Source organism: Sturnira hondurensis, unplaced genomic scaffold, assembly GCF_014824575.4.
Source record: "Sturnira hondurensis isolate 20B ecotype Veracruz unplaced genomic scaffold, ASM1482457v3 Scaffold0022319, whole genome shotgun sequence".
NCBI classification, from domain to species: Eukaryota; Metazoa; Chordata; class Mammalia; order Chiroptera; family Phyllostomidae; genus Sturnira; species Sturnira hondurensis.
In genome coordinates this window covers 4,654,917-4,669,249 of record NW_028094950.1, presented here as the reverse complement: position 1 = coordinate 4,669,249, position 14,333 = coordinate 4,654,917, and the positions used below count along the sequence as shown (strand labels likewise).

General features: G+C 47.5%; 1 protein-coding gene across 1 annotated transcript in view; it reads left to right on the top strand.

Moving 5' to 3' along the window:
- VSNL1 (visinin like 1) overlaps positions 1–13,473 on the top strand; it is an 81,813-nt gene extending 68,340 nt beyond the window's left edge. The window contains exons 3-4 of the mRNA XM_037035471.1: positions 10,816–11,031; positions 12,474–13,473. Coding sequence (XP_036891366.1) covers positions 10,816–11,031; positions 12,474–12,671 — 414 coding nt within the window. The 3' untranslated portion in view covers positions 12,672–13,473. The remainder of the gene's footprint in view (positions 1–10,815; positions 11,032–12,473) is intronic.
- The last annotated feature ends 860 nt before the right edge of the window (positions 13,474–14,333 follow it).

Sequence of the window (14,333 nt, the reverse complement as noted above, 5' to 3'; positions counted from 1 at the left end):
ATCACAGCAAGAGAAGCACCATGGGAGCCCCCTGTCCCAAACCAAGATGCCACTGATCCAATCTGTGATGTGACTCGGGTATTGGACAGACGTGAAGAGAGAGTTCCTCTGATTATAGAGTCAGAGTAACCAATGAGTCTCCTTCTGGGCCTGCGTCATCGCCCACAGAAACAGAGACAGAGGCAGAGACATTATACGAGATGGAGATAGAGCCACGCAGAGAGATGTGGTCGACCTTCCCAGACGCCCTGTCAATAGGATGTCTGAGCCTTTGGTTAACAATGGGTCCAAAATCAGGAAAGTAACACGCATTTGCCACATGCCTTTTTTATTTCTTTATTTTTGAAATTCCACTTCCAGAATCAGAACAATAAGGGAAACATTATAACCAAAAGGAATTTTGAGGCTTGCCTGATTTATGCCCGCATTTTACATCCCAGGAAATGGATGCCCTATGAGGAGGCACCATGGCTTCAGTCTGATCCCGCGCAGACACCCTGTCACAAACCCAGCATGCTGTCCTCTGCAACAAGTGGCTTCCTTTATGCATCCTAGGCATTTACAAAGCACCTACAGTTTACCGTATCCTATTCCAAGAGCAGTGAGGATATGATAAAGAACAAAGCATAATATTTCCTCTAAAGCAGAGGTGCTTTTGACTTTTCTCATGGCAAAAACTCTGAAGCAAGGGGTCCCATCCCACCTCCGCCTCTCATTAGTCTGGGGGGCTCCTGCTTTCTTTCAAGGACACCACACTCCTGCAGCCCCTGGGGAAAAGCACCAAGTATTAGACTTGACAATAAGTGAGGAGTCTGGATTTCTACTGCTGATATGTAGGGTTTTATAAAAATGTAACAGACTGTCCCTGGGTGTTCATGACCTTCTGGGGGCAGTGAAGCAAGGGTCAAAGTGCAATAGGGATCTGGTCTAAGACATAAAAAAAAAATGCTTCTCCTGTCCGAAAAGGCAAAAGCCCCTTTCTAGACATTTATTCGGGACTGATTTTCTTCTCAAAGAGATGTAGTTACACAAGAACCATGAATTAATAGTGCTTGCCTTGTGATACAGACTGGGGTTTGGGGGAAGTCGTGACTGTAGAAAATGGGTACTGTCCCCTGGAGGACAAGTGAAGGGGCAGCTCTGAGGAGTGAGCTCGTGATCTCGGTGACCTCTGGGGGGGCATGGTAGGATGGGCGTGTCTTAGGCTCCTCCCAGAGAGCCCATGCGTGGAAGCTCCTGTGTTCAGCAGCATCCACCTGTGACCGGGTGCATCTACTGGAGCACAGGGACCAGGTGTGACAGTCACTGTCACTCCCCGTTGCCTCCCCTCACCCTCCCTGCTGCCCACACAAAGCTCGGCACAAAAAGCCTGGTAGCAACTAGGCTTCTGTGAAGATCTTTGAATGAACACTTTGGCAAGAAACAGTTTTTGGACTCCCCATTTCTAGTTAAGGGGAGATGCCTGTCTCCTCTTTCCAGCCACGTGACCAAGCTCGTGCACTGCCCTGGGGGTGATTCGTGCCTTTGTGAATCACCAGCTAAGGTAGCAATGGGAATGACAAGTCTTGAGGCCAAATGGTGAGCCTTCTTTAGCACAGTGAGTTATGACAGCCATCAGAACACTTTTCAACCCTTTCCGTGGTCATTGTGTAAAGGTGACGCTGTCTCTTTGGGCTTGAGCAGGACCCTCAATGCTGAGTTACGTGAATAGACAGATACTTCTTTACTGAGCACCTGTGCGGCCTGGCCCTGTACTGGGGACCAGGGAATACAGTTGGGGGGACATGCAGAACCTGGCCACTCTCTGCCTCCATTTAGCGTACAGTCCCCTGGGGGAGAGCAGTGTTGGTCAAACAGCCCCATGAACATTTCCTTGCAATTATGATCCGTGTTGCCCAGGGCGGGACTCAGTGATGCGCCTGTATGGGACCTGGGCTCAGAGAAGGACTTCCTGAGAAAACAAAGACAGAATCGAGGTCTGAGGAATGAACAGGAGTTAACTGGTTTGGGGCAGAAAAGGAACATTCCAGACAAAGGGAGCAACATGACTGTGGCTGAGAGCAAGAGATGAAGAAAGTCTGAGGAGCAGGGGAGGGGACCAGAAACCGGTCTCAGAGGTGGGACGGGCCTGGGAGGGCTCGAGGGCCATGGATCCTCTTGTTCCTTCCCCTGAGAACAATCCTATAGGAAGTGGACATGAGCGAACTTGGGTGTGAAAAGGTCCCCCTGGAGCTGTGGGGGATTGGATTGGAGAGGCTGGAGAGTGAGTGGAGGGGGTGGAGTTAGGAGGCAAAGACTGTAACGTCAGTGGGGCTGGAGAAGCAGCCCAGCCAATGTGGGTCCTGCTCCCAGTGAGGCCTCCTGGGGCGAAAAGCCTGAAACCAAACCAAATACCAAGTTAATCCTCAAGGGCTCCAGCTTGGCCAGCAGCCTGGGACTTGTGCAGAGACCCTACCTCTGACCCCGCTCTCTCAGGAGGCCATCTGTAAGCCTCAGGGTATGGGATGCAGCAGGGCAGACGTGAAGGGTCAGGGGAAGAGGAGGGGCACCTGCAGCATCCAGAAGCACAAGTCCACGGGGCCTGAGAGATCCTCCACATCTGTCATCGCCAGTGAACTTCACAAGTCTGTGTAATAGATATTCATTATTGTTGCCCCATTTTGTGGATAAGGAAACTAAGGCTCAGGTTAACTGACTTAGCCAACATTACACAGTGAAATGGAACCGGGTTCCCATCCTACCTCTGCCCCTTGTCAGCCTTGGTGGGTGGGTCCTGATTTCTTTTAAGGACAGACCCCACTCCTGTAGCCCTAGTGTGCAGGGGTAGGGGTTGGGGTACCAAGAATCAGCGTTGTGCTGGGCCACAGCTGAGGTCCAGGAGGCTGACCAAAATCCTCGGCCTTGGTCTTGGTTGGTACATCTTCCCTCCACAGCTGCGGTGACCACACGGCTGGAAACCACAGCCTTCATTCACCTGCCCTGGGCACAGCCTGCTGCTGGGGTGGCAGGGGCAAGCCTGGACTAGTGTGAGAGGCCATATGCATGCCCCCTTTTTTCCCTACAGGGTATATCCTGCTCCCCATATGCCTGCTATAAGGCTCAGCCCTGCCAACAAAGATACAGACTGGGAGTGAGTTCAGCAGGAGTCTGTGTGGGGAAGAGGAAGCAAACCAATGGGCAGAGAGAAGCAGAAATTTGTGGACCCCCATCCCATGGCTGAGTTTCATTGCAGCTCAGTGTTGAAGCCCGGGCAGGTCTGCCAGGAGTGGGAGAGGCAGCATTCTGCACACTGAGCTGGGTTGGACTCCAGCCCACCCCACGCCCTTAGTGGTACCACCTTATACCAGTTACTTAACCCAGAAAAATTGATTTCAATGCCTAAACTTCTTGAAGAACTAGCTGAGGAAGCCTGTGATCCTGCCAAGGGCCTTGCCCCCTGATAGGCAGCAGGGCCTGAGGACGTGGGTGCCGAGCCAGGTCACCCACATAAGGCTAGAAGCCTCTAATCCCAGCAGAGGTGAGGGCGGATGAGCTCAGAGGCACAATAGCCATGTTTCAGGGCTGCAGTAAAGAAGATCCTGCCCTTAGGGAGGGGATTGTATTCGTGGGTTCGTAAGCCAAAGAGCATAGGCTTCCGACGTTGGAGAACAAAGGAAACAGAGTTGGCCTGAGCCAGGATGGCAGCCCTCTCCAAGGCTGGGCAGTGGAGTGGTCCAGGAATCCTCTTCTGTTCTTTGATCCCATTGTGAACTCTATGTCAGGCCGATGAATAAGCAGAAATCTAGTGTGAGGTGTGAGGGCTGCCCCACCAGCCAGGAGCTGGGCAGTGGACAGAGCCCTGGAGAAACCGTCCCCATCACGGGCCTTGCTGCCACCCACTCTGACACAGCACAGCAGGCGTCACAGTGGGCCACACCTGGGCTTGTGCAAACTTCCCTGCCTCTGAGGGTCAGGCCAGGGCACCTCTAGGGGACCTGCATCCCCATCAGAGTGAGGCCAGCTCTGGGGGAGGGAGCGTCTAGATGTTGGGCTCTGAAGTGAGAATCATTTCTGGAGAAATGAGGTGTCCAGGCAGCAAGATGGCACAGAGGAAAGACTGGGAGGGAATGAAGTCCAGTGTTTGAGGCCATTTCTTAATGCTGCCGCCACACAGCCTCTGGGCCACCCTGGTGGGGGGTGGGGGAGGGGTCCAACATGCAGAGGCAGTGACACCATGCATATTCAGCACAAGGAGTCTGCGACTCAGTCATCATCCTTAATATTCACAACTGGATTGATTATTGCAAAGAAATACAGGTCGGGGCCTGCTGTCTTTGCAGAAGTGTCTTCTGAGGGAGCTGGCTAATTCCTGCAAAATCTCCTACCGTAGCCTGGGAGAGACAAAGACTGCAAGGATTGCCTGGCGTTTTCTTCTACACGGTGGTTCATTCCCAGTGAGGATGTGGTCCAGACTTGTGTGAGCCCGGAAAGTTCCAGACTCGGAAACCATTCCTAAGCTATGATGAAGAACAGCTCGCATAATAGGGTGGTGGGAGGAAACTGTATACTGATTTTTTAAAAGTTTTTTGCTTGTATCATCTCCATTACTCTTGTTTTGTAGCTCTATAATATACTTGCAGTTTATCATAGTGTATTTTATACTTATTTATGTAGCTATTAATATACGCTTGTCCCACTAATCTTAAAGCACTGAGTCTTTTTCTATTTTATTCAGCACCTAACACGGTGCTTAACACATAGTTGCTGATCAACAGATGTTTGTTGAGTTAATGTGTCTTTAAAAAAAACTATCCCTCAGGTGCATTTTGGTAATTTCTTTGTAGTACACATACAATGCCAGAAGGGGGCGATAAATATCCACAGCTGAGGATTTTTAGAGTTAGAGAGAAGGGAAGCTAAAAATTACATAATGCAACAATTTTTTTTTTTTTTGCTGAATCAAATTTAGACTTAGATTTATTTCCTCAACTTGTACTCAATTAAAAAAACAACAGGATGTGGCAGAAATGATCCGGCCTATTTGCATTCAGCTTCTGTCTGTGCCACAGACAGATGGGAACCTCTACAAAAAAAATGCCTCGACCTCTGAAGCTTGTTTCCTCCCCCACAACAGGTAGTGCACAGCAGTAGGTTAGGCTATAAGGACTAAATGAAGCAACACATGTTGGAAGTTTTAAACCAAGCCCCCTCCAGGGCTGTATGATCATCATGAAAGCTTGCCAACAAATGATGAGGCAGATGAACATCTCCCTAACTTTTCCCCTTCTCCTGTTCTGTATGTTCTTCCTCTCAGCAAGGCATTGCCACGGACTGACACAGCAGGAAGAGAATTAGGAGTTTGCTGGGCTTTTCTGAGACCTCGTTCTCTGGCCCATGTGGTGGAGCTGAGGATACCCATGTGGCAGGAGGACTGTGAGAGCAAATGACAGAGCATAAGCCATACTAGTCAGTACAGAACCCAGGAGCCACTTGTGGCTGTGGACACTGATGTGTGAATTAAATAACATCAAAGCATTCGGTTCTTCTGTCACACATGTAACATTTCAAGGGTTACTTACAACCCCGATTGCCCACCGTACTCTATGTGGTTTTTTCTATTTTTTATTCCCCACACCAAACACAATGGTTAACACATGGCTAGTGGCTATCATGTTGAACAATGTGGTTTATAGAATATTCCATCATCACAAGAAGTTCTGTTGGACAGAGCCAGCTAGAATCTAATAGATGTTCATAAGTGGTAGGCGTTTTCAGCAGCAGCATTTGTTACCTTCAAGTTGGCCCTGCAGATGGTCCGCCCATGTGGTCATTCGACCAGATCGTATGCAGCACCTACCGTCTGCAGAACCCCTGCTACAGGCTGGGGATACACAGGTGAGACAATGGACTGTGCACTCTGGGGATTTTAGTTCAGTAATAGATGTTAAATAAACAATCCCCTACATAAGTGGGAATGACAAATGGTCTAAACCTCTGTCCTAAAAACTTACTTCTCTGTTACTAAGTAAAAGTTAAGAATCAAACCATCCCTTTGGGTTGTCTTGAGGATTCCAGGAAATGCTGAATGCGTAATTGGTTGCAACTACATAGTACAGTTGTTAGGAAGAACAGCTCAAAAAGAAATTAGTTCTCTTATTTATTCAGTAATAATTACTGAGCACCTGCTCTATAGCAGTTAGGTGCTGAACAAAATAGCACAGTGGCCCAGGCTCTCCTCCCTCCTGGAGCTGACACTTCTGATGGAGAAAGAAAGACAAGGAATAAATAATTAAAATATGCTGTATGGTGGTCAGCTTTTTGGAGAAAAAGCAGTTAAGTGGTATAGGGAATTCTGCAAATGCAAGGGTTGACATTTTAATGATGAATATTTTAATATTTGTCAAGACCTTTCAGGTGTAGTGAAAACCCTCCTCTTGCCTCGTGGGAGCATGTGCCGTCAGTTAATGCAACATTCCCATTTCACTGAGGAAAGTGAGCTGCTCAGAGAAATGACATGAAGACAAAGCAAAGATGTGCAAGACCACAGACCCGGCTCACCAGGAGTTTGTGGAGCTTTTCCTTGAGGGGCCCTAAGGCAAAAAAGCTGGGGTGAGGGTGGGGTGCAGAGAGGAGCAAATTGTCACAGAGCCCAGGAGGACTAGAGATAAGGATAGGACTTACCATAGTCTAAAGAACAGGGTTTGGAGAGATTCATCCAATTAAGTGAAGCACGAACCAAGCAGAGAGGAAGATTCAGCCCAGTCTGAGAGTTTCATGGTGGTGGAGCATTTGAGATGGACGTACAGGAAAGGTGGGATTTCTTGACTGACCAAGATGACATTGTTTAGTGACACCTAGGGACAGAGTTTGGATCCAAGAGCATAGAGCAGAGGAATAAGAGAGGCGTGAGACGTCAGGTGTCTGCAACCCAGAAAAGGGCCTCAACGGAACCTGACCATTTTGACACCTTCATCTTGGACTTCCAGTCTGGAGAACTATGAGAAATAATTCCTGTTGTTTCTAAGCCACCCAGTCTGTGAGTTTGCTTTAGCAGCTTGAACTATAATACTAAGACATTAGTGAAATATATATAATTACATATAAGTAATTTTTCAACCTCCAAGTTCTGTTATCATATTAAAAGATTTGTAGATTATTAATGCCACCAAAAATTATCTTCACACTAACATGTAATACATGTAATACAGGTGTGGAAGCAAAGTACATTGACTTTAAAAAAATAAAAGCACATTTTATGCAACAATATGCAAAAAAAACCTTTTACTTCTTAGGAATACTGTTTCCCTCTAACAGAAGTGCGTATGATGAGTTCAAGGCCCTGATTTCTTCCTGAAGAGGCTGAAGGGAGTATGGCTTCATTTTTCCATGGTGATCCTACCAGAGCTAAACTGTCTCATCAGAAGAAGACGCATCCCCTGATTGGAAAAGCTCAGCGCACTCAGAACGTGATAAGATGAAGTTTCGAAAGGAAACAGCCCCTTCAGGTGTTTGAGGGCTCCTGCACACCCAGGTTTTCAGATACAAACACACTGGCTATAAAAGTCGGTTATAGACCTTCTGCAAGGAGTATGTAACTTTTATAGCTCAAACTTGACCCTTGATTTTTTTCTCAAGGCTATCTAGACTATATTAATTTTTAATATACTGACCGAAGGTGCCCAGCTACTTTTAGATAAAGCTGCCCGATATCCCTTAGCTTAAAAATATGCTGTGAGAGATAAGATAGGCAAAGCATTACACGGCCAGAAAACCTCTCGGATGGAGAAAAATAATCGCCAGTGGTCTCATGTCAGTGCCTACGGGAAAGGCTGGCAGGACAACAGCCCTGAGGAGACTCGGATCAGCCAAGAGGCCCAGTCCACTCTGCTCTTAGGTTATTTCCCAGGTACCAGCTCAGCCCAAGATCCCTGGCTGGATGGACACTTCAGCAAACAGCACTGCCTAGAACAAGACGAAGAGCACTCATGCACAAGCCACAGAGGATACTGTGGTACAATAAGTACCTATCTGGTCTTGGTCCCAATTCCTGACACAAAAGCTTCTCAGACTCTAGGAATCTCTGGAGTGATAACAGTGTCTTGTGTGTGTTAATGAGGTGACTGGTGGCTGGGGCCCCTAGGTAACTGCAGGATGGGGGCTGGTCAGGGAAAGACCAAAGCCGGATTAGAGGATGGGAACTTTCAACCCCACCCCAGACCTCCAGAGAGGGAAGAGGGGCTGGAGATAGAAGGCAATGCCCAATAGCCGGTGATTTAATAAACCATGCCTACGTAATGAAATTCCATGAAACCCCATAAATGATAGGGTTCAGGACCTTCTGGGGTGGTGAACACATCGAGGTACTGGGAGGGTAGTGTGCCCGGAGAAGTCGCAGAAGCCCCACACACCGTCCCCCATTCCCGCCCTGTGCCTCTCCTATGTTGGGCTGTTCCTGACTTGTTTCCTTTACGCCTTTACAACACACTGGTAATAGTAAATGAAGTGCCTTTCTGAATTCTGTGAGTCACTGTGGCATGTTTTCAAAGGAGGGGGTTAGGGGACCCCCAACTTTACAGCAAGTCTATCAGAGGTACAGGTGGCGACCTGGGACTTGTGACTGACATCTCAAGTGGGGGCAGTCTTGTGGGACTGTGCCCTTGACCTGTGGGGTCTGTGCTACCTGTCGACAGTTAGTGTCAGAACTAAATTAAATTATTGGGCGCCAAGTTGGTGCCCAGAGAGTTGGAGAATTGGTGGTTAGGCAGGGGGAAAACTCCACAAGGCTGGTGTCAGAAGTGTGAGTAAAACATAGATCAGTGCACATGAGGATCAAATTTACCTATTTAGAAATTTTCAAGTTCAAATTGCTTGGTTTAAAACTCAGCACCTGGCAACACATGGTCAGGTGCCTAAGCTCCTTAGGGGGAGCCTGCAGAGCAGATGAAAGAAGAAAGGCATTTTTTCCCTCCATAATGCCCCTCCTTGAAGCTACTCTAGGGCTCTAGGAAGTCTTTGTCCACTCCTGGGTTCTAGCTCTGACCTGATAGCACAACTGTTGTAAATTAGTTTCACGTTGGGTTTCCCCATTAAGTGCGAGGTCTCCATCTCTGTATCCCCAGCACTGAAGGCAGGGCCTGCATAGATAAAGGTCACAATGGGTTTTGATGAATAATGCACAGTGAAGGATCCAGAAATATGATATGTTTAGAGGATGAGGGAACGAAGGAGGAAGTTGCCCTTCACAATCATAGGAAGAGAAGTTGCTTGATGAAAAACAAATGGTTGTCAATTTTTTGTTTTCTTTTTTTTTTTTAAGATTTTATTTATTTATTTATTTTTAGAGGGGAAGGAGAGAGGGAGAGAAACATCAATGTATGGTTGCCTTTTGTGCATCCCCTGCTGGTAGTTAGCCTGCAAGGAACCGGTTTGCAACCCAGGCATGTGCCCTGACTGGGAATCGAACCGCGATCGTCTGGTTCGCAGGCCCGCGCTCAATCCACTGAGCTACGCCAGCCAGGGCTTGTCAATTTTTTGTTTTCTGAGGTTAATAAAATGATTGCCATTGTTTTCCACCTCTGAGTCTTAGGGTGGTTCATCGCAAAGCAGTAGTAACCAGAACAGGGCTTGGCGACTGGAAGTGGCTGCTACTGAAATTCAAGCCTGAGTTGGCTCCTCCTCCCTGCGATGCTGGTCCCTTCCCTGGGCCTCATATATGGGGTCCTGACATGGAAAAGCATATTTTGTCTCTGGAGGGAAATCTTCTACCTGCCAGCACGCTTCTAGGTGCAGGAGGAGGCAGCAGGTCCCAGGTCAGCATATACAGCAAGGAAGAAAAACTCAGGGTCCCCACAGGTGCAGCCTGTCCCACTAACAAGTGGCAAAACTTACAAAGAAATAACAATGCCAGTAACATCCTCAAGAATACGCTTTGAATTTTGTATATGCTGGATTTATTCATCCAGAAACACATATATACCTTTTCTGCTTTAAAACAACATATGGTTACTTGGGCGAGAGTAGTGGTGTCTTGAGGTGTACTGTTTTCTTTTCCAAACTCCCACCTGGAGAATGTCCTTTAGCCGTGCTGGGGCAGACAGAGTCCCTGCCATTTGTGACTGCCTTAGACTAGTCTGGGGCCAAGGCCTCCGCCTCATGCTGCACAGCCTGGCTTCTCGCGGTCTGTGCTGCCTTCTCCTCCTCTGTCCGTCTGTCTTCCCCAGCACCTTTGCCAACTCGTGGCTCTGAGAAGAAACCTCTTTCTATCTCTCAAAAGCAAGCCCCATCGTGTTCTATTTGTAATGACTTTTAAATGCCTGTTCTACAGAAGAAAAGCCAGAGAGGACAGCAGGCTGGGGGCAGGGAGCTGGCAGCAGGAGAAAGGAGGTCCGGGCAATCTCACTCCAGCCACATAGGGCAGTGGGCCCAGATTTGCACATAGAAATGTGGAAGTTCATGTAGCACTGCCCCACTTAGGGAGAGAAATCTGCTACGTGCCCAGTCCTTGTTCTTGTTAGGGTGACCAGAGAGGCCTCAGATGAGGGATGCTAGCTACCTGCACCCCGGCCCCATCCTTGCCTGCAGGAAACACCAAGGATGCTTGTGAGGGAGGTCAGTGGAGAGATGGACTGATACCCTGTGCCTGCCCTTGGCCTTGAGCACTAGGCCAAATGGCTGTTCAGATAGGAGAGCCTGTCACGGCCCCTCCGGCAGTGGCATGTGACCATCCACAGTGCTGTGGCCTTTTGTTCTGTCCGAGCTCAGACCTCAGCCTGGACCGGGGCCTGTACTTCTTTCCCTGCTGACACCCAAACGTTGTGTGTCTGCTCTGCTTTGTAGTTCTTCCCTTACGGAGACGCCTCCAAGTTTGCCCAACATGCCTTCCGAACCTTCGACAAGAATGGGGACGGCACCATTGACTTCCGAGAGTTCATCTGTGCCCTGTCCATCACCTCCAGGGGCAGCTTTGAGCAGAAACTGAACTGGGCCTTCAACATGTATGACCTGGACGGCGACGGCAAGATCACCCGCGTGGAGATGCTGGAGATCATTGAGGTGAGTGGTAGGCGCTCTGGGCTGCAGGAGAGACCTGGGCTGCAGGGCACAGAAGGCTTCTTGGCATGGGCTACGGCAGCTTGTTTTCTTCTCTCAGGAGCGTGGCTAGTGACATGTGAACCCTTGACTTCTCCTAACCCTGTCCCCCATCCAGCACAGTTCTGGGAAGTCACAGGTCTCAGCTCCTAGGCACTGTCAGCTGAGAACCAGCATGTTAACCAGCCACTCACATGCTGCGAGATCTTCCACAAACATAAGTTCACTGAGGGTGAAGGTTGTCTCAGGACTCAGTTTCTTTGTTAGCATCTGAGCTCTGCTCTGCTGGAAATCGCCTGCCTCCCCCAACTAGCCTCCCCTGTGGGCATACGATGCTGTTGTGGCCCCTCCAACTTGCATTTTTTAAAATAAAACTCTACTGAGTCAAAATTTACAGATGATAAATCTGCCTGTTTTAACTGTACAATTTTTAGTAAACTTAGCAAAGTGTGCAGCCATTGCTATAATCCAGTTTTAGAACATTTTCATTCCCCCAGTAAGTTCTCTGTGCCCACCTGCCCATTCCCTCCCCTGGACTCAGTGAACCATTGGTCTACCTTGTCCCTATGGTCTTGTCTTCCTGGACATGTCATGTAAGTGAAGTCAAACAATACAAGTATATGGCCTCTTGTGTCTGGCTCCCTTTTTTAAATCTATGTTGTAGGATTTATTACATTCCTTGGTATTGCTAAAATAGTATTCAGTTGTATTAATATGTCATATTCATTAATCTGTTCACCAGTTGTTTTCACTTTTTTGCTGTCAATAATGTTGCTATGAATGTGTACCTGCAGGTCTTTGTATAGATGAGCATTTATTTTTAAGGTGTTTTCCTAAAGGGGAAAAATTGTTTCTACCTAGGAAGTCTCCACATTGAGAACTAGCTTTGTATGATTAGTGGAACAATTGGAATCTTCTTGCTGTACTATTTAATTTATGAACATAATACGTATTCCACAACTCTCCTTACACAAACTTCATTCAGTGCTAAATTGTAGTGGTCTATCTTGCTTGATTGTCCAAACAGATTGTAAGTTCCTGATCAGGCAAGACCACTTCATCTCTTCCTAAATCCCTCAGGGCTAGGGCTAGGGCTAGGGCTTTAAATGCCCACACTCGGGGCATTTAAAACAGAAATCATCGTTTTCCTACCCGAGGAACAAGAATCGTGTTTCCTAACCCATGATTCTTGACCTCCCCATGGGTCTACTCTTTCTACCCAGTTCCTCCAGCCCAAAACCTGACAATCATCCAAAATTCTACCCTGCCCAGTTGGTCGTGAAAGTCAGGCACACGTGATTACATCATTCTCTTCTTTAAAACCATTTCGGGAGCCTTTTGGTGTGGACTGGAGTTCCGTGTCACATCACAGGAGAACTCTGTGCTCTGCTTCTTGTTTCCTCTAGGCTATCTACAAAATGGTGGGCACCGTGATCATGATGAAGATGAATGAGGATGGCCTCACGCCCGAGCAGCGAGTCGACAAGATTTTCAGCAAGATGGATAAGAACAAAGACGACCAGATTACACTGGATGAATTCAAAGAAGCTGCCAAGAGCGACCCTTCCATTGTATTACTTCTGCAGTGCGACATTCAGAAATGAGCGGAGGTCAAGGCTATGGACCACACCGAAGTCTCAATGTTCCATTCAGTCTGCAGCTATTCACACACACACACACACACACACACACACACACACACACACAGATATTGCTCGGACTACCTATACATGGACTTGCTTCTTGTGTTTGAAACACTTGTGTGCATGAGAATGTCATTTGCTAATGAATTTTCAAAAGCGTATATTATAAAACCAACCAACAACCTGCCACAATGTGATATGTGTAATATTATTTCCTAACTAACCCTCCTTCTCCAAAGCCTGGCCAGAAATGTGCTGCAAAGAGTTATATGATTTCTTGTTCCTGTTTTGCTAATGCTTGTGTCTCCTTGCTCACACGATGTAAGTGGCACTTGAGGCCCCCTCCCCCCTGCCACAGTAATGTAATTTAATTAATTATGTGTATCACCATTCTCCTGTAAAATAGTCCTGGACAGACACGCAGAGGGGTCCAGGGCTCCTCCGTGTGGTCCACACTCAAGAGCTTGTATTACCAGTGAATAGAAATGTATGACATTTGCATGCCTTTTAGGTTTGCCTTAACTCTCACCTCACTTGCACCCTCCCAATATGGAAAGAGCTGTTTGGAATTCATGCAATGTAAAACTTAAAAGTCCTGCTAGACGATTCATTAAGTATACCTATCTATATATGCATACACACAAAGATATTATTTATTGAAAGTGAAAAAAAGATGAAAGTGTATTGATTTCTGCTTGAATTTTCAAAGGCTTCCGAAGAGGTGGCAAAAGATATCCCAAATAAATTTATAACATTTGACTTTTTCCCTCAATTCTTGTTTCTTAATTTTAAACTTGAAACAGATGTTCATAATTATCAAGGGTCAACTAACAGTAACTTACCGATTCTACCCTTAAACAGACAACTCAAATTCAAAGCATTAATGACAACTGAAGGGGAAAAAAGCAACCTTTCAAAGTCACCCTGGCCCTCGGAAGAGGGACAATTCATATGGTATGTTGACAAAAAACACAACGTTTCTCATTCTCAAACGATGAAAATGAATTGTGTCCCAGTGTGAGTGTGGTGCTAACGACGCATGACCTCCCACAACCACACAGAGGATGCGCCCAGCAGGCTGGGGAGCGGCCTCCAGAGGAAACCTGCGGGAAGGAGGGCGTCCAGCCTCCCAAATGAGAAGCACGCTACCTGTTCCTTTTTGTGAGGAAGCCGCACTCTGACCTTTTTAACCCTGAGGAAGGAAGGAGGGAAAGATTCCATGCAGAACTCTAAGGCAGGTTTGCATTTTCAGAGCACGCCTAGATCGGTTCTGTTTCTTCCCACGATGCCGGCCAACACACCTCTTAGTGGTGAAGGAAACGTGTGTCCGTAAACGTGTGTCCATACCAGCTACATGTGGCTGGTGTGACTGAGGGGCTGTTTCCCATTTCACTGGAATCCGACACACGTAGCTGGGAGAGTGTCAGACAGTGCAGTGCTGTATGATTCATTTTTTTATCCAGCGATTTTTTCAAAACACTCTCGCCTTGTCTGCCAGAGGCTCATTAATACCAGAGGTCGAGGTCTACAAACTCCATTTGTCCACTCTACAGAAACTGAGCAAGGGGCCTCCGAGACAGGACCCCACCAGCGCCGATGGCACCAAGCTGCTGCCCCAGAGAG